We start from the raw sequence: 27,516 nt of genomic DNA, 5'->3' as shown, positions 1-27,516 counted from the left end.
ACAGACAAACAAACGTTATTAGCTAGCTAACACTACATAAAACAAATACGGAAGAAAGGCTAGATACGTCGGACAAGCATGTTTACCAACCGTTTAACCATTTAAATTGAAAGTAGTCGGCCGAAAACAACGAGAGGGTTTGACAGCATTTATTTGACAACATGCACATTTAAACCTGCCGCCTTCCCCAAGTGGTACCCGGAAGTAAATTTGTTTACATGGTGACGTCACGGTGATTTGGTCTATAGATAGTATTCTGTTACATCACCACACGGCCATTTTGGTAGGAAAACAACAGGTGATTGTGATCAATTAACAGGTGATTACAATCAAGGGACACTTACAGCCAATGAGCTGTGTGTATTGTAGCGCCATATTGGGAGGAAAAAGCCTTGTGACATCATCAGAATAGTTGCAGAATAGATAGAGCATTTGATGGCATGGATGCACATACTGTGACACACACACACACACACACACGCACACACACACACACACACACACACACACACACACACACACACACACACACACACACACACACACACACACACGTTTGTACTGTACTTGTGAGGGCCTTCATTGATGACATCCATCCCCAGGGCATCCCCCCACCCTGGACCTTTAAAGAGGACATTAAACATTTGATTATTTGCATTTCACCGACTCAGGACACTGCTTGTCTGAAATGTACCTAGATTTGCTAGAAAGATGAACAACATTTCACCTTCTCGCCAACCAGCGCGCTGCTAGATGATGTCACTAGGTTGACTGTAGAGTACACTACAACAGTGGTTTTCAAACTGTTTGTGGCCAAGGCACCAAATGGCAAGCCAAAATCTCAAGGCACACCTGTATTCATATCCATGCAAAATAGTCTGTAAATGCTTTTTATTTACTTAAAGTCCCTGGAAACCAGAAATATTTTATTATTATTTAGCATTTTGAGTTCATCACATCACAGGAACCTATGTTAATAAGCCACCAGCCAAATTGGAACTACTTCAAAATAAGGCTATGTTAAGAACCTCAACATACCACAGCTTAGAATAGGCTCTAGTGCCAAGCAGGGCTGGAAGCATAATTACTATAAGGTTGGTAAGCCATACTTGTAGTAAAAAGGATAAAAAAGGGTCCTATTGTTCCCAGTACAATAGATAGGATCACCTCATTCTCACTCGTAAAACCTGGGTTTTAGGACAACCCTAACGTTGGCTCAGGCTGTTTACATCAAAGAACTTTTATGGAAAGAAATGGCAGCTCCATATTGCCCCATTGCAACATCAGCGCCCAGCAGCCTCCGTCACTTTTGATTTTTGGAAACGTGACAGCGCCAAAAGAACCTCGCAGTGGTCAGCTGCGGTAGCGCTGGCCCCTATAATCAGCTTCTCTAAACAGTAACTCAACGGGAGTTGAACCTCGGGTCCTTTTCATTAGCTATTTATCTTGAAAAAAATAAAACAATTTTTTTTGCTTAGTTTCCACAATATGGTTGTTGTTTTACATCCCTGCACTACACCACTTCAATCAAGATTTGCAGTACGCCCGGAAAAGATGTGAATCCCCGAAGTTTAGAGTGTTCTCCCGTTGAGTTACTGTTTAGAGAGGCTGATTATAGGGGCCCGCGCTACCGCAGCTGACCACTGCGAGGCGCATTCTGTTTCCAAAAATGGCCGGTGTGTCGTCTCTTTCCTTCCACGCTCTTTGTTTACATCACATGATGGTGGTGACCTTGTGGCTTCTTCTTCCCCCAAATGGGTTGTAGTAGTAGAACACGCACTCATGGGCGGCACATGGTGGCTTGGAGGTGAAATGCAGCCTTGCTATTTCACACAATATGGCCCGGTTCTTTTGGAAAACTGAAAAGATGTTTCTTGAGCCTATTATCTCGTTAACATAAATAATACTAATTCTAAATAATACTAATTTGAAAAAATATATACATGTATATATTAGAGAGACCCCCACAGGTGTTCTTGACTATGGTGGCCCAGACTCTATCTATGGGGGCCAAGCCCCTATTGCCCCCCCCAATAACTCGAACCCTGGTCTTGTATCTTCGCTAGTGTGAAGAAAATGGGAGATGAACATTGGTCAATGGTCATGATATAGCGAATATGCGGACCTAAATGAGCAAGGCCATCTAGGTTGATGGCGCGAATGAAAGTCTTCAGTCAAATCTGCTACGCGAGGAATACTTCCAATTGAGCATAAAAAGGGCGGAGCTCAACGAAATAGAATTTCGCAAATTTTGATTGCAAAACACATGAAAATATTAATGAATTGTCTTATTTCTGTTTCTTTGGCAAGTGACCATGGTATAAGTGGGTTAGTGCACTTTGAGGTGTCCATTATCAAAAATGAATAAACTTTGCGGAAGCAACCGTCCTCGGTGGTTCACGCCTCCACATCGTCCAATAATTTCTGATAATGGACACCTCGTTGTATACCTGACATAAATTCTCCAAAGCCTTCAGAGAGCAGCTGATGATCTCTGAGCCTGTGTGTATGTGTGTGTCCTCCAGATCCCCGGGGCGGCGATGGACCGTGTGAGCGGGCTGTGGCGCCTGCGTCGGCGGGCGCGGCGCGGTGCGCTCTGCATGGCGTTCTTTTGCGTGTCCATGGCTCTGCTCTACGCCCTCTGTGCCGAGAACAGCGTCCCCGTCACCGATGCCATCTTTGGTGTCCGTGCGCGGACCCGGGCCCAGCCCCGAGCGCACTCCGTCATCAAGGTCTGTGATGTTGTGTTTTTTGGGACCATCTGTTTATTCGTTTTAATTCACCAGTGGTTCCCAAACTGACTCCTGACCCCCCCCCCCATTATTATTATTATTATTATTATTATTATTATTATTATTATTATTAATAATGTTGTTGGTGTTGTTGTTGTTGTTATGATTATTATTATTATCACTATTATTATTATTATTACACCACCACCACACAATTTAAAACTATGGAAAATTAAGGCCACGTGAAATATGTTTTTGAGAATAAAGTTAGAATTCTGAGAATAAATTCAGCATTCTGAGTTTAAAGTTAGAATTAGAATAGATTAACATAAATAGATTTACATACATAGATTTCAATGAATTAGAATATGTATGCTGTAATTAGTAAATGTGAATATATTGTAGTATGTGAGTTACAATGGCTGCGTTTCCCAAAAGCTTCTTAAGGAGTTAAGAAGCTTCTTAACTCCTTAAGAAGGGTCAAAGAAGCTCCCGATTGCTTCTTAGCCTAAGATGATCTTTCGTTAAGAAGGTTTTGTAAGAAGGGTCTGGGGCATTCTTAACACCTTCTTAACAACGAAACACTCGCAGATTCAGCCGTGTCAGGCAAAACGACATAATAATATAGTGTCCACTGTTGTGTTTTTCCCTTTTTCCTTTCTTTCATGCACCTTTTAGTGTTTAAAATTGGGGAACACTTGAAAATCTCTCCTCTACGTAATATGGTTACTTGTGTTTTAAATGTTTTACCGTAGGCTATATTCCTCTAATCAGAATGGATTCCTTTTATAATAAGAATGTTGTGGATTTATATAGCACCTTTCACAGAACCCTTCTTAAGAGCCTTCTTACAGCTTTCTTACACTCTTCTTATAGGGGCTAAGAAGGCTATTAAGAAGGCGTTTGGGAAACACTTCTTTGGAGCCTTCTTAACTCCTTCTTAAGAAGAAGGAGCCTTCTTAACTCCTTCTTAAGGAGTTAAGAAGCTTCTTAACTCCTTAAGAAGCTTCTTTGTTGGGAAACTCAGCCAATGACAGTAAGAACAGCAGTCAAACTGACTGCATATCAGTATTTATCAGCTAAACCTTCTGTCTTTTTCTTATTGAGAGTAGAAGAGGAAGATCGTTACATGGTAGGTTAATGGTTAACCTCCAACGTTAACGCTTCAGTAGCCTACTTGGATGTGAGTGTATTTCAACGAAAACGTGTTGAAATAATGTGAAAATAGGCCTTTAGCTCGATATCTGTACACAGAAATGCAGTGTTGGAGCGTTGTGAACTACATGTAACTAAACTAGTAATTTAACTACGTTTAACACATTGCTGGTAGTTCAACTACATTCATATTTGCATTTACTTGGGCCAAGTAAATATCTATCCTTAGAACACGGCTCTCTTGAATACTCGATTCTGATTGGTCAATCAACAAGATTCACCGGTCATTATTTCTCGACAACCGACCGCTGCTCTGCTGCTGGTTATACTGATTAATCCAGCTGTGTCAACACTCACGACAATGATTAGGCACACCTGGATTAATCAGTTGATAAGAGCCTTTTGTCAGCAGACAGAGAAACATAACTAATTAGGCCAACCAGTTGCAGCTGTGGTGTCTTGTGTGCCAATTACGAATGAAACCGCTTTGTCGTTGAAAACGCTATTAAAAAATCTATTTGAATAATTATTTTTGTCAGATTATTGAATGATTTAGTTGTAGGCCGTGTTCTAAGCGGGATAATGTATAGTGAGCCGGTGATTACTGGGGAAATAATGACCTTCAGGTGAATCATTAAGCCCTCCGCTACGCGTCGGGCTCAATCATTCACCTGTCGGTCATTATTTCCCCAGTAATCACCGGCTCACTATACATTATCCCTTACATATGCAGTAGGCCACTCCCATTTCCGCCCACAAGGTTTTCCGCCATGTTGATGCTCTCCCAGCTTTCACACATTATGGACACTTTTTTGTGGATAAAGCATATTGTGAGAGATTTAACCCTCCACATACCTCACACATATCACACTAATCATTCATCAAAGTATAGTCTTCGGGGCTTGAACCCCTAATAATGGCCAATACAATAAGTGGCCCTGCCGCTTCGCTGGCCCGGCCACTAATAATCACAACATGATTGAACAATCATATGATAGAGAGAGATAGAGAGAAGGCGAGAAAGGGGGAGGGAATGTGGGAGAGAGCAGGGAAAGGGAGGAGGTGGGGAGAGAGCAGGGAAAGGGAGGAGGTGGGGAGAGAGCAGGGAAAGGGAGGAGGTGGGGAGAGAGCAGGGGAAGGGAGGAGGTGGGGAGAGAGCAGGGAAAGGGAGGAGGTGGGGAAAGAGCAGGGGAAGGGAGGAGGTGGGGAGAGAGCAGGGAAAGGGAGGAGGTGGGGAGAGAGCAGGGAAAGGGAGGAGGTGGGGAGAGAGCAGGGGAAGGGAGGAGGTGGGGAGAGAGCAGGGGAAGTGGGAAGAGGAGAGAGAGCAGAACAGATAGGATATACTGGGGCTGGGCGATACGGTCATGAATAGTCACAAGGAACAGAAACATTTAGTGATCAATTTATGTATTATACTTACCAGGTGAAATGAGCCACTGAATAGACAAGAAACAAATGTACATTTATCGTCCAGTATGGGCTGATATATGTGCCACCTCAAATTGAATTCGAATTGCTCAACTTGAATTCGAAATTTTTCATTTTGAATTTGAATTGCTCTTTTTGAATTCGAAATTTTTCATTTTGAAATTGAATTGCTCTATTTGATTTCGAATTTTTTTATTTTGAAATTTAATTGCTCTATTTGAATTTGAATTGCTCTATTTGAATTCGAATTTTTTCATTTTGAAATTGAATTGCTTTTATATTTTGAAATTTTTATTTTTTAATGTGAGTTGAAAAACTGAATCTGAATAGCATAATTTTAAACTGAATTTATTTGCTTTGAAATTATTCAGTTTCCACATTCCTATTTCAAAATTCAATTCAAAATTTTCAGAATCTTGTGTTCAAAAATTTCAACATGTGTGTGCGCCATCCGGGTCCTTCAAGGAGGAAGAGGAGGAAGGAGGAAGAGCAATCGAGCGCAGATTGACCGAACTCCTTTTTAGGTGAGGGGCCGAAGGCTGCTATCTGCTTTCGTTTTTGAGATGATCGATCCCCATTTTGAGGTTAGATGCTTTTTTCATATGAACTAAATAAAATTCTTCTGAACACGATTCCGTTTGTTGGCAGCCTCAAATCGAACGCAGTTTAATGAAAACGTAACTTATTAGATCAGGGAAACGTTATGGCAGTGCTATCGCAAAAACCAATCAAATGCTCGTTTTAGCGTCACATGACTTGAATCAGCCAATGATATTCCCGCAAACAGGACGTATAGGAAGTGTGAACAAACCATAACAAACGCATCACAGAACGAAGCCGCTGGTAAGTCTGTTGAGATAATGTTTAGCGAATATAATTCATAATCGTTTTAATAGTAATAGTAATACTACTTTGCTACATCTTTGATGCAGTCAATATTGGCAACCGGCTAGTGTTAAATGAATTGTCATCACACAAGTTGTCTCTTTGCTGGTGTTAGGCTACAGCTAACACCATGTTGGACGTTACCAGAGTGGGAAATTAATTATTTTGCCAGCCACTTTAGTATTTCACCAGCATTTAGCTGCAGTGCTAGATTCTCACCCTGCACATAAGGCTGCTGTTGCAGTAGTGGCCTTGTGTCCATTCTAGACAAGGAAGACAAACCCCAAGACTGTGTTACAGTAGGCTAAGTGTATCTTGTCCTATAATTGACCAGACTAGACAGAGGTTGAAGTAGAAGAGATAACATTTATTACAAACGTTTACATCATCTGCAGCTCACCAGTTACTCGTGTCAATATTTTAACCTAAAATGTTTTAGCATTGATTTTTAAAAGAATTGCAAAGAATAACAGTTTTATGTTCTCCTGTAGGATGTGTTTTGGAGAGCATTGATAAAGGACTACCAGTACATCCCAGATCTCCAGAGCCTGAACAACGTTTTCTGTCAAGCTGCGAATGAGGGCTAGGTGTGACAGGAAACATGTCGTCACAGATTGTCTTTTGAAATGTAGCATATGAAATATAGCCCAATTAATTATAGTATATAGTAATCTTATTTTTTCCAACTAGAAAATGTTCAGTTTGTAGCAGCAAGGTGCATACCTCTGACACTAACACTGTGTTAAACTGTAAAGGTGGAGGTTACAGGTGTAGCCTCAGCAAGTGAGACATCCAGGTGGAATGAGGAGGATTCAGAGGAACTAATGCCAGGGTTTTTATTTACAAACCAAATCCCTTGATTAATGATGGAAAATCATGTGGACAGATGATTTGGCCTAAAAGACAAACAAGGTATTAACAAAGGATTTGATCAAACAAGGGAAAACAAATTAAACTGTAAAGTAATATAATAAATCTAATTCAAATCAAATACTCAATCAATATTCAAAGGAACTAACTATAATAAACTAACACTTCAAACGATGCATCTGCACATGGACAATCAATTGGGAAGAACAGAGCAGAGCAGCCTCCTCTCAACAGCATACATGGCCTACTGAGCTTCACCCAATCAACCACCCTTTATTGAGCCCATGTGCAGCTCAATCAGGGCCCCAGGTGTGGCTGGTTAGGTGGGGCTGAACTGGTGGGGGGATTTTGTACAACTAACATTTAAAAAAGTCTAACATTGAAGTATTTTTTACTCTGAAGAAGACTAGAAGAAGATTACCTGTCAAAATGTCACTCAGCCCCTATTAATAAACGTGCAGACAGAAAAGAGTGCTCCATATGTCTTTACTCCAGGCAGTCTGTGAAGTGCCCAGGTAAAACTTCTTTCTATGTAGGTTCCACTATAACATTTCTAAATTAAATGCTGCCGGTCACTAACACTAACCCATCTTTGCAGGCCACATCATCAGTGCACACTCATATTCATGCAACTCCATTATTCAGCACTGTAAATGTTACTGTTGCAAACAGTATGAATAGTTAATTGATTGTGTCCCACATCTGTTATTTTGGAATAAAAAAATATTCTATGCCCTGAAATGTAATGTCATGCATAATTACTTAGATTTTCTGACATCACATTAGGAGGGGTTATGCATTGTCATTTATGCTGTGATGGTAAATAAAAGGCACATATATAAATGTCCTTATTTATTACAGGTAAAACCAAACATGAAACTACTAACAAGTACTGTACATGTTTTATAAAATTTAATGATAGCCTGCATATCACTGTATAGATTAAGACTGTTCTTCACAGCCACAAATATCAATATGCAAGATGATTGGCAGGGTTCCTACATGCTTTCCATTTTTAAATTACATATTTTCCCATGCAGACCCTATGTTCTTGACTGGATTTGATTTATGTAGGTATTTGATAATGCATAGTGACAGCAGCTAGATAGTAAATAGCATCCCTCTATCTGAACATTACTCACATCAACAAAAACTGGACTCAAAGTGGCTACAACATAAAAGCTGTCTTCCCCAACGTCAACGACGGGTCTTCATCCCATACAAGGAGCAAAATGATGTGTAGTAGCATGGAGACACAAGAGTATGGTGGTTGCAGAACATCTCTCCAAATCTGCGGGTATCTGCTGCAGTCTGCAGGTTTGGGTCCGTGATAGACACAGCTAGCAGTTGTCCTGTTCCCCATCCCACCGTCACAGTTAAGGCCCAATTATACTCAACGCTAAAGACGGAGACGGACAGAGCCTTCTGTCCGTACTCTGCGTTCATTTCGTCCGTTTTCTGTCCGTCATCTGAAAGCTTACGGATACGCATGAAACGGAGGAAAACTACACACACACGCATACATTTGACTCTCTACTGCCCACTGGTGGATGTATTGCTTAACATGATACCAACGTGAAAGACGCATGGAAGTATGTGGGCAGTGACGATTACACCGTTTGAAACGGACGCCCTTATTTACGGATGAAAATGGAGTATAATTGGGCCTTTAGTCATCGCCAGAGGCAATGTTCTCTCTTCTTGGAATCTCTAATAAGAGAAAACATAGTAGTTACTGTATGTTACATGTGTGGCCAGCGTTGCTAACCTAGCTTCTGAAATGTTTACGGCTAGAATTCATTAGATCGATAATGCTACCGTAGCCTAATCTAGCTAACGTTAACGTTACCTCCACCTCGCTAGCTATAGCAACATACTGTTCTAGCTACAGCCTACAAGGAAAATTCATTCATTTATCAAATGTCTTTATCTTACCAAACACAATTACGCTAGTTTCTGAGATAATATATAGTGTGGCATATACCTGTGAATAACATGTAATGTAAATGCTCAACATTGTGCGTTTATTCTTACCTGGAAATCACACATCAATCCGTAGCTTGTTTCTGTGGCAGTTAGCCTAGCTAGTTGGCTAGCTAGCCAACTAGGCTAAGCGCCACAGAAACAAGCTCAGCTGGTGTAGCTACGTTACGTTATGCCGGTGAAAATACATGGTAACCAGTTGGTATTTACCGTGGTTGGTGTCCTCTCGTCCATGATGATGAGCAGACAATGGAAAGACTGGCGGGCGGCTAATTTAATACATCCGTGGGAGCAAAGACCTGTGGTGTAAGGTGTAATCTCAGTACATGATGTTGACCTGTTGATGATGTCACGGGGTCGGGGGAGGATCAGTTCCGGGTTCACGAGATTCGCTGTCATGTACTGTTCAATGATATATACTGTATAAACATCCTTGTTCAACTCAAAGTGGTCTTCTATGATTGTAGCGAACCTGAATACAACAAGACCAAATAGTTCTAGCGGGAGTGGGTGTGTGGTGCCTCGGCCAAAAAGGAGTTAGGTCAATCAGCGCTCGATTGCTCTTCCTCCTTCCTCCTCTTCCTCCTTGAAGGACCCGGATGGCGCACACACATGTTGAAATTTTTGAACACAAGATTCTGAAAATTTTGAATTGAATTTTGAAATAGGAATGTGGAAACTGAATAATTTCAAAGCAAATAAATTCAGTTTAAAATTATGCTATTCAGATTCAGTTTTTCAACTCACATTAAAAAATAAAAATTTCAAAATATAAAAGCAATTCAATTTCAAAATGAAAAAATTCTAATTCAAATAGAGCAATTCAAATTCAAATAGAGCAATTCAATTTCAAAATAAAAAAATTCGAATTCAAATAGAGCAATTCAATTTCAAAATGAAAAATTTCGAATTCAAAAAGAGCAATTCAAATTCAAAATGAAAAATTTCGAATTCAAGTTGAGCAATTCAAATTCAATTTGAGGTGGCACATATATCAGCCCATAGTCCAGCCCTAGGGCATACAGCAGCTACTCAATCCACCTGGCCATCCCGCTGCAGCGCTCGAGGTAGCAGCGGCACACTGAAACCGGCAGCAAAGCGGCCAGGCCAAACGAGCAGCAGCTCAGACAATCTAACTCTAGCCATTAACCAGAACTAACTAGCACACAAGGAATCTAGCTAATCTACAGCCTAATCTGCCCTGTCCTACTCTACTCTAATCTAAGTTTAGCCTGAACACTATAACAATCAAGAGGTCCAGCTCAGAGGTATCCAACAGTTTGAGGGGAGGTTCAGTGAGTGATTTATCTTAGTTATTTCAGTTGTAGGTAATTTAATAATTTGAATAAGAGTGAAGGCTGCTTTTTCATGGAGCTTTTTCCATGCTATTTCTGAGAGGAGGCCCATGGTCTCAGACTTTGGAATCCTCTGGTCTAGCCAATCTACAGCCTACAGTTAGGCTATAGCTAATCTATAGCCTAGCCTAAGATATTCTGACCTACCGGCATCCCTCGACCAATGATGGAGAGCACCGATGCCCCCCACCCCCCCACCCCGGCTATGTTACACCCATTTCCCAGCGAGCTAGCATAACATGGCTGGTACCTACGGATTCGTCTAGATGTCTAATATTTTTTAGGGGTGCTGAGATGAAATTTAGGGGTGCTCAAGCACCCTTAAAAAGGGTCTAAACCCGCCACTGCTTTTTACTTTTATACTTTGTTACATTTCGGAGCCCGTACTGTTTTACTTTTACTTGAGTAAGTTGAATCAGTACTTCTACTTTTACTGGAGTATTTTACACAAGTTACAGTACAGGTAACTGTACTTCTACTTAAATAAAGAATGTGTGTACTTTTGCCATCTCTGCCCACAGGTGCTGAGGGGTGGGGCCAAGCCCATGTACATCAACCCTCAAAAGCTTCCGGGCGTCGTCCCCGGCAACCCTCACCGTCCAATCCCCGTCCTCTCCTCTCCCAACCGCACCGCCCAGGAGGCGCGGGAGCGACCGGAGGTCCGGGACCCACACTCCAGGCGGAGGACACGGGAGCATGAGCCCACAGGGTTTTTGGGCTGGCTGCTGCCCCGCCCCTTCACGCGGGCGTTGGAGACCCTATTCGCGGGTCGGCGCCGCGGTGAGCTGAGCGGATCGGACCTTTTCTTCGGGCCTCACGGCAAGCTGGGAGAAGTGTGGGATGATGAAATGTCCAGTAGCATGCTGGGGAGCAGGCTGAGGAAGGTGGTGGAGAACTATCAGGTGAGGAAGCAAGGCACTCTCAGGGCCAGGGTTCAATTCCCACTGATTTCATGCTGGAAACATATCATTAGTAGAGGTGGGCATTTTAAGTAACTAGGCATCTTGCTCGCCCGCTGCACGGGCTCGCCCGCCATGCAGCGCGGCCTCTCGCCTGCTCAGTGATGTCACTCGCTTATATAAGATGATTATGACATCACTAATGATGTCACAATGCCTATGACATCATCAGTGCCTATGACATCATCAGTGATGTCATAAGATGATTTTGCTCTGATGACATCACTATGACATCATCAGTGGGACAAACATTGAAACTGAGAACAGACAGTGGGACAGAGATTGCACACTTGCCCCTTTTATATATCCACCTTATTTCTAGCTGCCATGATGCCTTACGTGAAATATGGTCGCTTCTTCCGGTGTAATCCTCCCAGCCCCCTCCCCCCTCTCAGGCCCCTCCCCCGTTACGTTGCTGACACCCGTCTGTAAACGATGTTTCAAAGCTGCAGGTGAACGGAGTAAATCAGGTCCAGCTTGGCAAAAATCTTGTCGATAAATATCCCCGAGTTGTTCAAAGAGCAACAGAAATAGCGGATGTGAGAGATACAATTATTATATATGTACAGTCTATGATTATTACATTCCCTCAAATAAGTCGTCAAACGAGTGTTATTTATTGTGACAAGCAACTTTTTTTTTTCCAGCGTGGAAAAGTTCCAGTTTTAACGAGGAAATGTGCAAGCTGCAACAATCCTTTCACGTTCTAGACCCGACCTTGCACGCATAATTATTTTACAGCGGGGCATTCAAAAATAAGGTAGATAGATTTTAACATTTGAGTACTCTCATTAAATTATGAATGAGTCCTCGGGTACATACAAAAAAATAATGAATAAATAAATGAATAAATAAATAAATAAATAACATAAAAATATGGTCCGAAATTAACACCCAAGTGAAAATGCAGGTAGGGGTCTGTGTCTGACTGCAAACACACAAGAAGTAAATGAAATGATCCAGTTTGAATGCAGTGCCAGCGATGCGCATTTGGTGACCTGAGCGCAGTTTTTGATCTGAACGCTGCTTGGTTAAAGATGTGTGCGTGAAATAGACGCTAATAGCGTTTTATAACTGGAGTGAATCACTTGGTGTAATTTCATAAACAAAACATTAATATTTCTCTCTGATCAAGTTAAAGTGATAATACGGAAGATTTCAGTTTTCTTGTCTCTGACAACACCTATAGCCATGAGCAATAATTGCAGATATGATCCACACAGTGGCGCATATGTGACGTGAAGGGTTTTTTCTTATTATTATTAATACATTCAAGTTGGCCAGTGGGGGCGGTAATGTAATGCTTGGACGCCAACCGCACACACATCTCAAAAGAAGAAGAAGTTGGTCTGCGGTAGTTAGCAGAGCTATATAATAGAAGAGTTGTGACAACTCATTCACTCCAATGGATTAGGTTTTTGCGCTGTTGGGTTGCAGCAGAATGGACACTTTGTGATGTACTTTTGAAAGGATAAGATGTTTAAAGAATCAACTTGTATATTATCAGCTTTATTTTATGCATTAAAACGTAGCATGAGAGCCTTTCCTGGCTATAGCCCGCTACGCTACATGAGGCTACGTGAGTCAGCCACTCTCTCTTGTATATTAGTCTGGTAGGACGTTGACAGTGTTGCCAGATTGGGTCGTTTCCCTTGTGCTGTTTTGTGTGCGTTCTGGCAGTCTGTGGACATGAACCCATCATCTGCATCTGGCAACGCTGGTAGTCAATCTTGTTCCTACTCCGCCTACCCCCTTCCTGCCGGACAATTCTGCTGGGTGAGGCGAAACACATCAAGAACTGTGCGCCGCTTGTAATATCTTTTTGTTTTTTTTAGTTTGAGGGCGGGGAAAGTGTCGCCACAAACACAAGTTCATAAATGTTGCAATACAGAGAGATGCAAGGGGTTTCATCAATGGGCTATATATACTGTATATTTATTTACATGAAAATCTTCCGTATTATCACTTTAAGGTGCGACTTGAACCCTAGGTCCTATAAAGCAATACGCACAGCTGTCGCTCTCTCTCTCTCTCTCTCTCTGTATTCTGGGAAAGACAACTAAACATGTGAACCTGTGATATGAAATGCAGTAAGGATGAGGGAATGGTTTCTTGCTTTTGTGCAAAGTCCCTTATGAACAGAAAAATAGTGCTGGAAAAAGTCATTGTAAAGTCTTTGAATCTGAAATAATATTCTCTGTATGAACCCTGTAAAAGCTGCAAAACATAGTTCAACTCAAAACTTTCAATACATGAATTAAATATTGATTGTTGATTACTTACGTAATTATAGTAGGATCATTTTGTACCCCACTCTTAGAAGAAGTGGTTCTATAGCTTGGTACAAACTGTAGATAGATTGTATTTGGAACCCTCAAAAGGTTCTATATAGAACACACCAGTACAACAAATAAGTTGTCCACACCAGTACACAAAATAAACAACAACAAAGATCACACAATGAAATAAACAACAACAACAATGATGTTGTTGACGACGATGATAATTAATCAAATGTTATAGGGATATAATTCAGTTTCAGTTGTTTTTGTCTCATATCTAGTCTTGGATATGGGCAACTGAAGTTTATTTACCCACCTGTTTTATAATGCCATGACGCGCGAGAAAGCTGCCTCAGAAATTTCCGGTGTCATTTGTCTGTTAGCAGGATTACGGAAAAACTACTGTGCCAATTTTCCTGAAAAATGGTGGCAGGTGGGTGGCATGGGCCAAGGAAGAACATATATTACAACATATTACATATATTACATTATATAACATATTACAATTTATTGATAATACTGCCTCAACTTCCTCCCATCCACGACCTCAGTTTACCACCAACCTTCAAGGAGGTTCTATCAGCTGTCCGCTCCCTTAAGAACAACAAGTCCCCTGGCGCTGACGATATCCCTGCTGAACTACCAGCATATCACCAAGGCTTGGACTGATGAGAACATCCCACAGCAATGGAGAGATGCAAACATCATTGTCATCTATAAGAACAAGGGTGACAAGGCCACCTGTGGCAATAGTAGGGTCATATCACTCTTCTCTGTTGCTGGCAAAGTCCTGGCTAAAGTGATGCTTCAGAGACTCATCAACAACATCACAGAGTCAATGCTGCCTGAATCTCAATGTGGATTCAGGAAGAACAGGAGCACGATCGACATGATATTCACAGCCCGGCAGCTTCAGGAAAAGTGTCGGGAGCAACATCAGGACCTGTTTATGGCTTTTGTCGACCTCTCCAAAGCATTCAACACTGTGCAGAGAGCGCTCTTATGGAACATCCTCCTCAGATTTGGCTGTCCCAACAAATGTGTTACCATGCTCCGCCAGTTCCACGTTGGGATGACTGCTCGGGTGACCATAGGAGTCTGAGCTCTTCCCTGTACAGACAGGGGGGGTGAGACAAGATTGTCCCAGGCACGGGGAAGATGACCTGGGGTGCTGAGTAAGTGCTCACAACAGGGTGATTTCTGCTGATTCTCCTTTCCTGGTGGAGTGTGATTTATTTACCTTTAAATTAGGCTGGGGAAGAACAGGAAGCATTTATTTTCTTATTTCTCTCTGTTTTCTCTCCCTCTCTCTTCTCGCCGTCCTCCGCTCCCCCCATGCAGGCGATGAACAAGTACGGGGTGGAGCCCTCCGGTGACTGGGAGGGGTCCCGCAGGCCCAAACTGAGCGGTCCTCAGCTCCTCTGCCAGCTGAAGCAGAAGGTACACAGACAATTGAGAGCCAAAGTCACACCCATTTCCCCTTTAGGCATCCGCACCTAGCGATTTCATCCGCCATCTTATTTCCCATAGACATTTTAAATGCTTATAAAAATAGGTCAAACCAGGGGATTCACCTATATTTACTCAAGCATCATCAATGACATTATCGGTGACATCATCAGTGGGAAGCAGGGAAATTATGTCACAATGGCTGTATGAGTGTGAAGGCCTAAAAACGTAAAATATCGCTGTAGTGCCCCCCCCCCCCCGGAAAAATAATTCCCCCCCCATTTTTTTCTTTTTCTTTCAGTGGTTTTGGCAAATTTTGGAGGCGATCGGACCAATGGTGCACCTTGCAACTCCAGACAAACAGACAGCACTCCAATAGTACAGTAGTGAGAATATAGCTGAATCGCTTGGTTTGAACAAGTTAACCTATTTTAATACTATTATTATTTTTATAAAATGTCTATGGAAAAATAAATGGTGGATGAAATCCCTTGGTTCGTATGCCTAACCCGGAAGTGGGTGTGACTTTGGCTCTCGATAACTCAACTCATCAAAAACCCAAGAACTCATCATCAACTTCAGACGCCAGCAACACCTCAAGACCCCCATAGTCATCTGCGGTTAAGCCATAACCATCACTCGTTCAAACTTCTTGGCACCCACATACATACCCTTTCATACATACCCTTTCTGTCTAACCCTAACCCTAACCCTAACACATACATACCCTTTCATACATACCCTTTCATACATACCCCTTTCTTACATACCCTTTCATACATACCCTTTCATACATACCCTTTCTGCGGGGTATTAAAAAGTCTAAAATCCAATCATCTGAATTTTAGGCCTTAAAGCTCCCCTCCAGTCAGTTTTTCCTACCTGTTTCACGTTGATGTTCTATGAAAATGTACATGGTAAATGGCCTGCATTTATATAGCGCTTTTATCCAAAGCGCTTTACAATCAGTAGGTAGTCTACATTCACCCATTCATACACCGATGGCGGCAGGCTGCCACGCAGGGTGCCTACACACCATCGGGAGCAAGGAGGGTTAAGTGTCTTGCCCAAGGACACAACGACAGCAGCTGGGAGGGAGCGGGGATCGAACCGCCAACCCTTGCGTCATTGGCCGACCCGCTCTACCTCCTGAGCTAAAGCCGCCCAATGACATGCTCACGCACTCTATCAACGCACATCACCATTTGTGCCAAAGAGCTTACATTGAGAAGAACCAAAGCTGAATAGTTTGTTCCACTGCAGAGGACATGAGCGGAGCGGGGGAATTTTGGCTTGAGTGGTGAGTGGTACCAGATTGGTACCGTAATGAAAGTTGGAGCGGCGCCAGATCACCCGCTCCGTCCGCTCCAGTTTCACTCACGGCTCTTGCACACCATGAAACGCTCGGTGGCATGCAGAGCGTGAAAGCCTCTTTGACACTGCATCTTGATAGGCTGTCTTGCTCTATTTCCGCGTCTGATTGGTCCATTTCAACCTCGCGCCCCCTGCCGCTGGAACCGCCCAGCGTTTCGGTGTCGCAGACTAGAGGCGGCTTGTCTCCGAGCGGCTTCACGCTCGCGGGGCGGGACTAGGGCGGGACCTTTCGTTAAAGCTACCCAATGACAGCTCTTTCTACACATTTCGTCCAACCACCCTTCTGTGTACCTCGACCTGAAAACGTTTCTACAGGCTACAGCTCCAAGCTGGAAGCTGGTTTCCACGCCCCCAAAATGCTGCGTCACAGCGGAAAAGCGATTTTGCCATTGTAGATGTGCACGAGCCGTCACATGTCAAAGCATGCCCGAATCCGACGCATAGTTCTCTTCTGTTTATGTGATTCAGTTCTACCTCCCCCTCTCTCTCGCACAGCACAGCACACTGCAGACAGACAGGCTGCTGTGTACACACACATGTTGAAAACCTGGAAACACCACCTTCCCACAGCGTTTTGCCGAGCTGTTTGGAGGTGTGGGTGTGTTAATTTGTGCTTGTCAAACTATCAGAAAATAACTTTTAAATCCCCTGCAATCACCGACTTTGTTTGCTTGCTCGCCTTTTCCTTCTCCCTCGCTTGCTGGTGCCTGCCTGCCTGGGGGCAGCTGACAATGCGGAGCTAGAGCGGAGCACGAAGCAGAGTGGACTAAAACCTGGGTTGAGCGCAGAGCGATAGGGAGCGGAGTGGCTGTGAGCGGACGGAACTTACCACTCTGTGAGCGATGAGCGGAAATTCTTGCCACTCCACTCACTCGCTCTGTTCCACTGCAACATAATGACTGCAGGCGCTGTTGTAAAAGAAGCAGAACAGTGTCGCCTCTTATCTTAGGTAAACTCTTTGTCTGTGATAAAAACAGAAGTGGCGAAATATTGCTTATTGCAAAACAAACCAGGCAACAGATATCAAAGCTGATAGACTTTATGGAAAGAGCGCAACTCGAACTGGTTAAAAGTTATTATCGCAGCGTTTTGTTCAGCGCCTGGTGAACACTTAGCTAGCAAACATAGCTAACGGCTAACAGCTAGCTAACGCCAGAGGGTATTTACTGTAAATACTGTATTCACTGTGTCATGGTTGAGCCTTGTGCTCTGGTTTTTGTATTTGAGTGTTTTGGTTCCCAGTCTAATTGTTGTAGTTCTGTGTGTCATGTTCTGTTTAGCCCAGCTGTGTGTCATTTGTAATCACCTCCTTGTGTAGTCATATGTGCCTTGTCTTCCAGTTAGTCCTTGTCGGTTCATTGTTGCTGTTAGGTCTATGTTCTGCTCTGTCATGAACTCTTGCCTTTGTTTTCCCTTGTCTTGTTAAATACATGTTTTACTTTAAGTTCAGCTCCTGTGTCGGCTGTCCTGCTTTTGGGTCCACACACCACACATTACCCTGACAAAATGCTTTTGGGTCCACACCACACATTACCCTGACAAAATGCTTTTGGGTCCACACCACACATTACCCTGCTTTTGGGTTCACACCACACATTACCCTGACACACTGTCTATTATGTCACTCGTCAGACCATTATCATTTCTGACGTCATCAGCCATTTGTACCAACAGCTTATTTTTAGGACTTTGAGCCCAAAACAAGGTTATTGTGGCTAAGACCAGGGCAGGACCCAACAACACTGGAGGGGGGCTTTAAAATGTCTTAGATTGGACTGAATTTATATAAAATGTCTTAAATTCGATTTTACCAGGTCTTAAATTGGGTTGTGAAGTTCACTTTTAAGTTACTTTCTTAAAAGTTGCATTAACTTCAGTCTCGCATAAAGCCACTGTAAAAAGCCAGCAGCAAACACCTGCTTTCAGGCATCAAATGAGTGGAACAAAATGACAAAATTAAATCTGCTAATTCTCTGAATAGTTTTAAAAGCCTTCTAAAAAAATCCTGCTGAGTAAACTAGAGTAATATAGTGCAAAACCATTCTTTGACTGGTTTTTGAACTTGTGTTGGTTTGTAACTCTTTTTATTCTTGATTGTTCTGTATTGATGTTTTCTCTTGTAAAATGGGACCGATAGCATAATCCCCTTTTCTGTTTGCCTCCCAGCCGAGACCTCAGGACCGCAATGGGAATAAGTTTAACGACTTTATTGTGATATCCTGATGAATTATTTGATACAGTATGCTTGTTGGTGTATTGTATTGTATTTGTTTTAATTTGTCAAATAAATTAAATCAATCAATCAACCATCCCCTAATATATTTCACATCGGGAGCATCCAAGCCTGATTTTCCTTCCCTTGTACTTTTTTTTGCCAGTATGGACGTGAAATAGGTCGTAAATTGCATTCATAATGGTTTTATAAAGGTCTTAAAAAGTCAAAATGTTTAACTTTTTGAAACCCTGCACATATAAATAAGCAATAGGGCTGGGGCGCGTGACCCTGCACATAAGCAATAGGGCTGGGGCGCGTGACCCTGCACATAAGCAATAGGGCTGGGGCGCGTGACGTAAGCGCGGGTGAGCAGCGCTTGCCAGCGCAATGCATTGTGGTCCAGTAGGACAATTGCGGCTGTGGAGAGGCAGCCACACCAAACTCCATTCATCAGGCAACTAAATGTGGCCCTATCGGTAAATTGAATACCGCCAGAACATAATTTACAAACCTTATGAATCGTTAGACGCCACTCTCCAATTCCAAAATTGGAGAGTGGCTCATGTTTGGAAGTGGTTCGTCTGCTGCTGTAATACCGCCCTCCACTGTGTATTTTGCAGGTGCACTGTGAGAATCACCGGCGATTATTATTATTTTTTATTTTTTTTTATTTTACAATTTTCAGAATAAAACAGAACAGAACAACAGGCTCAAACAAAAACAAAAACATACATATATCAACTTTTCAGCATGCATAGTGATACCAGCCACATAAAGTGTCAATGTGTTTGCAAGAAATGTGCGTGGGATCCCGTGCAAGAGGTCCATAAAGAATCAGCCAGGCAAGTCATCAGTCACCTCTAACCTCGTCCAAATAGGCCAGAAACGGATCCCAGACTTCAGAGAATTTCTTAAGTGAATTGATCCTCAGAAACCGGAGTCTCTCCATATGTATAACTGAAATCATGTCCGTCAGCCACAGCTGGAAGGAAGGTGGAGAGGGGGACTTCCACTCTTTAAGAATAAGTCTCTTGGCGACAGTCGTCCCCTGTGTCAGAGACTACTGTACAGCCATAGGGAGGAACAGCGAGGATTCTGAGCAGCCGAAGATGGCGAGTTCTGCCTCTGGCTGAAGGGCTACTTTGTAGGCCTTAGAATACCAGTCAAATATCTTGGCCCAGAATCCAGAAAGTAAAGGACAAAACCAAAAAGCATGGGATAATGTACCCTCTGACACCTGACACCTGTCACATAGCGGCGAGACGGAAGGATAGATCTTGTGCAGTCTAGCCTTGGAATAATGAAGACGATGAGTGACTTTAAATTGGATCAGCTGGTGTCTGCTGTTAACCGAGCAGAGTTGGACCAAAGACAGACTATGCACAAATTACATCACTGGTCCACAACTTATATCAAATCAACTCTCAATAACTGTCAAACTGTCAAAATGAATGCCTGTAAAACTGTTTAGTTTTCTCATATACTACAGAGTTTGTAATGATACAAAGCTGGTTGAAAATTGGTGGTGTCACAATACGATAGTATTGCGATATGCTAGCATTGCGATATATTGCGATTTATTACCTTTTTCCCACTGCAAATTATGTCCCCAAAGGAAAAAAACTTTGTCAACATCTGATGAAGTTTCCAGTCTGTTAGTCTCAATCCTTTTTATTGCAGCAAAATTGTCAAGCAAACAGACTGACCAACACTGTCATAAAAACCTGTCATAAATGTTGCATGCACCTGACAAATTATATAATAAAATATCACGATACGTGGCATTTATGTGATACGATATATTGCCATACAAAATATTGCGATACTGCTTTATCGATTCCCCCATATATCATATTAATTTATCACTGTCTGTAACCATGACATTTTGTCCAATATAAGTTTGTGTTCCGTCTATCTCTGGGTTGTAATGTGTATTGTATTTATTGCATGTGATGTATCTAATCTAAAGGTGGAGGTGTCCACGTTGACCTCTGACCTCCAGCCCTTCTCCTCGCTGCCCTGGGCTGCCCAGCTGCCCCCCCAGTCGCTCACCTCACAGCTCGGCCCGTACAAGAGCTGCGCCGTGGTGTCGTCTGCTGGGTCGCTCCGCTACTCCGGACTGGGCAAGGAGATAGGTGAGAGATACTCAGCAGGAGGGGTGTCAATCTTTTGGTATCTGAGGATTCGATTCGATTTGGATTCCTGGTGTTCCTAGTTGCCCAGATAGCAGGCTGCAGGCTGCAGGCAGCCAGGCAGGGAGGAATGAGTTAACTTTTCAGTCAGAAGCTGCTGGGACCCCAGCACGGGTGGGCAGGGCTTGCTGTTCAATGGTGCCAAAATGGAGAAGAAAAGAGGTGCAGAGAGGTGGAAAGCAAGGAGCCTGTATTTATTTATTTATTTATTTATTTATTTATTTATTTATTTATTTATGTATCTATTTATTTATTTATTTATTTATTTATTTATTTATTTATTTATTTATTTATTTATTTGTATTAGGCTATATAAAAAAATCCCATTGGTCAAATGTAAACAGTAGTGGCTAACCTGAAAGTATGGGTTGGATTGCTTTTGGGGTTTTCTTCACAAAAGTGGAGGAGGCAGTAGCAGCACTAGCACTGCAGCAGGTGCTCCTGCAGAGCTGGAGGTGGTGTTGAACTTATCAGAATCAGGAATCTTCAGGTAGGCTACAATTTCAGAGCATAAAGTGAAACATGTAGGCTATATGCTTATTGCTTTCACATTAGTGTGCTTTATGAGATTATCAGTAGGACTGCACAATACAGTTTAAAGTGGAGATGAAGCAGTTTCATTTTATTATTTTTGTATTTGCATTTAACCTCAGACGAGACAAGACAGGACACTGCACTCTTCCTTAAATTAAGTTTGCTGTGAAGCTTTTGTACAGAGGCATGTTTTTGTTTTTACGTCTTTATTATACTTGCAGTTATCTAGGCAATGTTGAATTATATTAGTGAACAAATAGGTAACATGTAACATCACGTTAGCATTATATTCACCAAATCTTGCTTCAAACGGCCCAAATTTTTTGCTGCCGACCTAAGGTTGCCGGCATGTGTGTCTGCGTGTGTTGGCCTGGCCTGCATGGTATCCAATGCCCGGCCTGAATTATGGTCACAGTCCGCCCCTGAATGGGACCCTATGGAGCTAGCCTTGAGTGCTCACTCTAGCCCCGGCTGTTCGGTGTACATTTTAAAAACTGCAACAGTTCAGAAAACTTTAACACAACATGCATATATTATACATCAAACTCTTGAGCTACAGTCTCTATAGCTATGGTCCAAAAAGAACGGTCTGAGCTTAAACAGACTAAAGCTACTGGTTTAGACTGCATCCCAGCTAGATTCTTAAACGATGCTGCAGCATTTATATCTCCATATGTTACCCATATCATCAATCTGTCCATTGAGCTTGGCAGGGTTCCTAGTGAATGGAAACAGGCTAGGGTTGTGCCACTTTACAAGAAGGGCAGTAAGGTGGAGCATGGCAACTATAGGCCAGTCTCAATTTTAAGTGTGTTATCAAAAGTCGTGGAAAAAATAGTCCACAGCCAAATCAATATGAGGCCAACCTCCTCTTTGCATTTCAATCTGGTTTTAGAAAATCACATTCCACGCACACTTGCCTGCTATACCTTACAGATTTTATTAGAAAGGAAATTGACCAAGGAAAATGGTGTGGCATGGTGCTTCTGGACCTTCTAAAAGCGTTTGATATAGCGGCGGCCCTGTAGTTGATGGCCGGACACGAGGAAGAAGAAGAACGAGGGCAGAATATGCACATGTTGTTGTATCTGTTGGGGAGCTATTTTCAATTAATTTTACGACATGTATGGGGGCTGGGGAACAAACAGGAAGCTGACATGTCTGTCCTCGCTGGCCAGCCTGCAGCACACAGTCCAGACGGGTTGGGTGTGCAGAGAATATTTACACTCGATACACTTTATGGGTATGGCTGCGCAGCCTCCACCGGTCACACAGGGAGTAGTCTCGCTGGCCAGCCTCCCCTCCCTACCGTGAGAAGAGTCTGGCGGTGCAGGTCTCCATTGTGGGATTGCGATGGGCGGCGCTTGGCGGCAGTGCCCTTGGAAAATAGTTTCCAACAATCCAACTTGCCATTTTCAGCATGTAGCAACGAGCTAGCGTGTAGGTTTCTGCTGTTAGCTTGCTAGCTAGTTAGCGTTGTTGTTTTCACTGAGGCGGCAGGGCACTGTTTACAGCGACACACAGGGAGGAGGGAGCCGAAGCCGCTGTGATTGACATGGTCGGAGCCAATGACAGAGCTTGTAACAAGCCGGGAGCGGACATCCTGCCGCGACTGAAACAGTCGCTCCAATGGGGAGCAGCTGTAGAGCAGGGGAGGGCTTATCCCAGTAGCCTGTTTCCTCTCTCGGAACTTCTCACGGAAGAGAGAGGAGGCTGAAGAGAGAGGAGGCTGGCCAGCCAGACTACACAGGGAGGGGTATTCCACTAGTAGTAAAAAGTTAGGAGTGCTTAGTGGACTGAAAGCCCCCGGGAACTAGTGTCCTCTAGAGAGTGAGAGTGGCGTCAGCGGAGGACCATTAGCCAATGAACAGCCAGGAATGGGTCTCGCGCTACTTTTGCATGCTAAAATAAAGCTGATAATGTACAATTTGATTCAAGGAAAAAAAAACTTTCAAAGTACAACACAAACTGTCCATTTTGCTGCAACTCGACAGTGCTGCTTAATCCAGGACCTTACTTCCTGGAACTCTTGAGAGTAAAAAACTGGTCCATTGGAGTGAATGGAGATGTCGCAACTCTTCTAACACGGCTCTGCCGGGAATGGGAACCAGAGGAGGAAACTGATATTATTGGCCCAATTCCACAGCAGCTAGTAGCGCGGTCCCGCTCCGCTCGACTCGACTTTTGGTCTCATCCCACCGTCAAAAACCGGCCCAGCTCGGTTTGTTTTGTGGCCGAGTCGTGCTACTTTTGGTCCCTGCCTCGTCGGGGTACTTCGGGCTGGCGAGTAGGTCCCAAATGGTGACGTAAAACTCTGATGGCTACTGATTGGTCAGAGAGAATCGTGTTTACTCTGTCTACTGACTGTCAATGCAATGCTGGCGGCTGCATACCAGTTTAGTGGTCTTACCTTATCTTCTGTTATGTATATTTCCATCAGTATTTTGTGTCGCTGCCTTCACCTCCGGTGAAATAAAATCGTGGCGGGTGTTCAATTGTCTGAGAAAAAAGTCCGCTGCTCGCTCAGGCAGCTCTGTAGCTGAGTGGAGGCTGCAGCGCTCCGCTAGGCCGCAGCGGGTGTTTGGAAGCCCCGGTCTTGCCTGGTGAGAGGCTGCGGGGTAGAGGCTTCACTCTGTTGCGCCTCTCCCGTCCCCGCACAGCGCAGCGCAGCGCATGCCTGTGATATCATTCTCTTGGCCGATTGTCACATTTGCCCATGTACACTGTAGGTCATTTAGAGGCACCAGTATTTCATAAACCGTTTAAAAGTTCTGTGGATGGATTTAATTGTAACGTTATGTTATAGCCGAAGGACAGATATGCGGTCGCTATTTTTAGACGACCAGCTGTGGGCGGGGGTGGGTGGGGGCTGATGATCCGCGGTGGAAGCAAAACGTCCATAGGGCTGATACGATTAGAGCCGAGTGGTGACGAGCTGTACAGGGCAGTAAAATGTTGTGGAAATGAGCCATATGTGTGGGCACTGGGTACATAACTGATTTGATTGAAAATCGATTCTCGATTCAGTACATAGGGGGGGTTGTCAGTCACATATTCTCACTTCTTACTCAATAGTACTTTGATTGTAGGGAAAGGCACATGTTTTTTACACTTTATTGTATTATACCTAACGTCTATGTTATTGTTTTATTGTCTATTCCTATGCCTCTTACAATCTCTCCATGTTTATATTTTTGCCTACCAAAGTGTGAGCAACTGCAGCATTACTTAATTTCCCCTCTGGGATCAATACTGTTTTTTTCTGATTCTGATTCTGAAGAAAGGCGGTGTAGCAAATTATGGCATGAGAGCAGAATACATAATGTACAAGATTATGTACGTATTATGTAGGGGTGGGGGAAAAAAATCGATTCACCTAAGTATCGCGATTTTTAATGTCACGATTTTTTGAATCGATCTTTTATTCCAGAATCGATAATCGCAAAAAAAATAAAAATAAAATTTGGTGCTTGCAGTCAGGCCACTCACTGAACAGCAGGCCAGGCGCCACCCACTGGTTTACTAGTGGTTTTATTACTTTATTAGTTAGTCTGAAGTAATAATTACACTTCAGGGTTAAAGTGGGTGCATCTCATTGTAAAATTGGACTTCAAACGGCCCAAATCCGGCTTCAAACGGCCCAAATTGGGCTTCAAACGGCCCAAATTTCACACACGTCGGCCCATATCGGCCTGGCCTGCTTGGTATCTAATGCCCGGCCTGAATTATGATCCCAGTCCACCCCTGTTTTTAACTATATCGCCCAGCCCTACTCATGATAAATAATATACAGTCTCTAGTGTATGATTAAACTTTTCCCATGTTCTAATCTAGTGTAAAAAAGCAAACAAACTGAAAAAAGAAAAGAAAAAAATAAACAAAAATCGCAATAAATCGTAATATCGAATCGCAATACTTAAGAATCGCAATATAAATCGAATCGGCACCCAAGAATCGTGATAGTATCGAATCGGGAGATAAGTGAATCGCCACAGCCCTAGTATTATGTATGTATTATTTATTTATTTATTTATTTATTTGGAGCCCCTCAAGGAACAGTTTTAGCTCATCTTTTCTTTATTCTTTATACTGCGGACTGCAGACATAGTGAGGCCATGTGTCATATGCAGACATTTTCTGATGACACTGCTCTTATTGGTCTCATCAACAAAGGTGACGACCGGGCCTATAAAAAGGAGATTGATTTATTTGTTTCTTGGTGTGATGACAATTTTTTACTGCTCAATGTTGAAAAGACCAAAGAGCTAGTTATTGATTTTGGGAGGAAGAAGGCGGAAGTCTCCCCTGTCATTATTAATGGGCAGGAGGTATAAATAGTCCAGTCCTACAAGTATCTCGGTGTCCACCTGGACAGTAAGCTGGACTGGAAGAAGAACACAGATTCTGTGTTCTAGAAGGCCCAGTCTGGACTTTTCCACTTGAGGAAGCTTAGATCGTTTGACATCAGCAGGTCACTTGTTTTCTACCAAGGTATCCTAGCTAGTGTCCTCTTTTATGCTGTGCTCTGCTGGGGGGGCAGCATCACTGTCATGGACAAAAATTGGAGATCACTATAGCCAAGAGAACAAGGAGAAAACTGAACTCTATTCTTTCTTTTGAAGGCCATCCTTTGTTTAATGTATTTAATGCCCTGTGTAGTTCGTTTAGTAAAAGGCTTTTGATGCCTCGGTGCTCTACTGAGCGATTTAGAAGATCCTTTCTTCCTGCTTCTGTAAAATTCTTTAATGAACACTGCTAGCTCTGCATTGTGAGGCTCCCTCTCTTTCTACTGTGTTATTGTTATTGTGCTGTATGTTACTGTTTCTTATTTGTGTATCTGTACTCGCTCTGGTGGCAAACCATGTTTCCCCTCGGGGATTAAGAATAAACACCATACCATACCTATTTATTATTATTATTTGTATCAACTGATTGCAATAATGTAAACACAGTACACAGGCAAACATAAGACATTTATTCATGCTAAACCTGCATCGATAAAAACTTATTTAGTATTTCTCAGTTCTCAAAGACTTCAAGAAAAATAACTAATACAAAAATAAAAAAGAACAACAAATCAATTTGTGAGTTGTGAATCGATTCAGAATCATGGAAGATAATTGAGTTTTTTTGGACACCCCTATTCAGCGGTAAAAATGGTCGGTTCTTGCCCCGTGTTGTGGAAAGTTACTTAAAACCAACTAGTTACTTTACTTTGTTACTTGCCCTAAATGATGGAAGCCCTGAGAGGAAAATGATGAAAAACGCCCACAGATCTTGTACATCCCACGGTGCCCACCGGGTCGCCATGGTAGCCTAAAGCCACGGACGGAGTCTCAGTCAAGACTCTTAGTAAATGCCGCCCTCTAGTGGCCACTAGTAACCCAAGTCCCCAAGTATCCGTTCCACTGGATCACCTGATGTTGCCGTGTGTTGCCACGCTACAAGCTACGCTGGCACCGTGGAAAAAGAGTACCTCTCTAAATACAAGCTAAAATTAATTTCTAGCCAAAAGAAAGACATGACAGTAATGTTATTTAACTTGCTAAGTTGTGCCAAGACTTTCATTTCCTTGCACTGCAGTCATTGCTTTGCAGTCCTAGGGATACAAGAATGCAGTTGGAGTTGATCGATCAATAATCAAATCGATCAATAAGCTAATCTCTATAAACAGATAACTGCATATGAGACGTATTCGGACTGGTGTAGAGCGGACATCTGCCCCAACACTTCTGCTTCCGTCGTTGTTTCCGGAAACCCCGAAATATCTTTTTTGTCATCAGACTGATAGACTCTGGGTGCTGATTGGGTGTACAGACTGATAGACTCTGGGTGCTGATTGGGTGTACAGACTGATAGACTCTGGGTGCTGATTGGGTGTACAGACTGATGCATGTGTTTTCAAACTCATTGCTCTTCCCCTCTCTCTGCCTGGCAGACTCCCATGATGCCGTGCTGCGGTTCAACGCCGCGCCCACAGTCGGCTATGAGAAGGACGTGGGCTCCAAAACCAGCATCCGCCTCATCAACTCCCAGGCAAGGCCAGATTAGTACCCCCAGGTGCTCCTGAGCACTGAAGCTCCCCCTCTCCCCATATCATTTC

At 43.0% G+C, this 27,516-nt stretch overlaps 1 protein-coding gene across 1 annotated transcript in view; it reads left to right on the top strand.

Annotated features, from left to right (window-relative positions):
• Positions 1-2,525: 2,525 nt before the first annotated feature.
• The window catches only part of st6gal1 (ST6 beta-galactosamide alpha-2,6-sialyltranferase 1), a gene marked incomplete at its 3' end in the record, with an annotated part of 62,310 nt that continues 37,319 nt past the window's right edge, over positions 2,526-27,516 (top strand). The window contains exons 1-5 of the mRNA XM_083650873.1: positions 2,526-2,732; positions 10,930-11,310; positions 14,991-15,089; positions 20,657-20,822; positions 27,352-27,449. Coding sequence (XP_083506999.1) covers positions 2,541-2,732; positions 10,930-11,310; positions 14,991-15,089; positions 20,657-20,822; positions 27,352-27,449 — 936 coding nt within the window. The 5' untranslated portion in view covers positions 2,526-2,540. The remainder of the gene's footprint in view (positions 2,733-10,929; positions 11,311-14,990; positions 15,090-20,656; positions 20,823-27,351; positions 27,450-27,516) is intronic.

The sequence above is a fragment of the Poromitra crassiceps genome, assembly GCF_964638095.1.
Source record: "Poromitra crassiceps genome assembly, chromosome: 1".
Taxonomy (NCBI): Eukaryota; Metazoa; Chordata; class Actinopteri; order Beryciformes; family Melamphaidae; genus Poromitra; species Poromitra crassiceps.
Note: the sequence above shows the minus strand (reverse complement) of the source record. Positions and strands in the feature narration are given on the sequence as shown.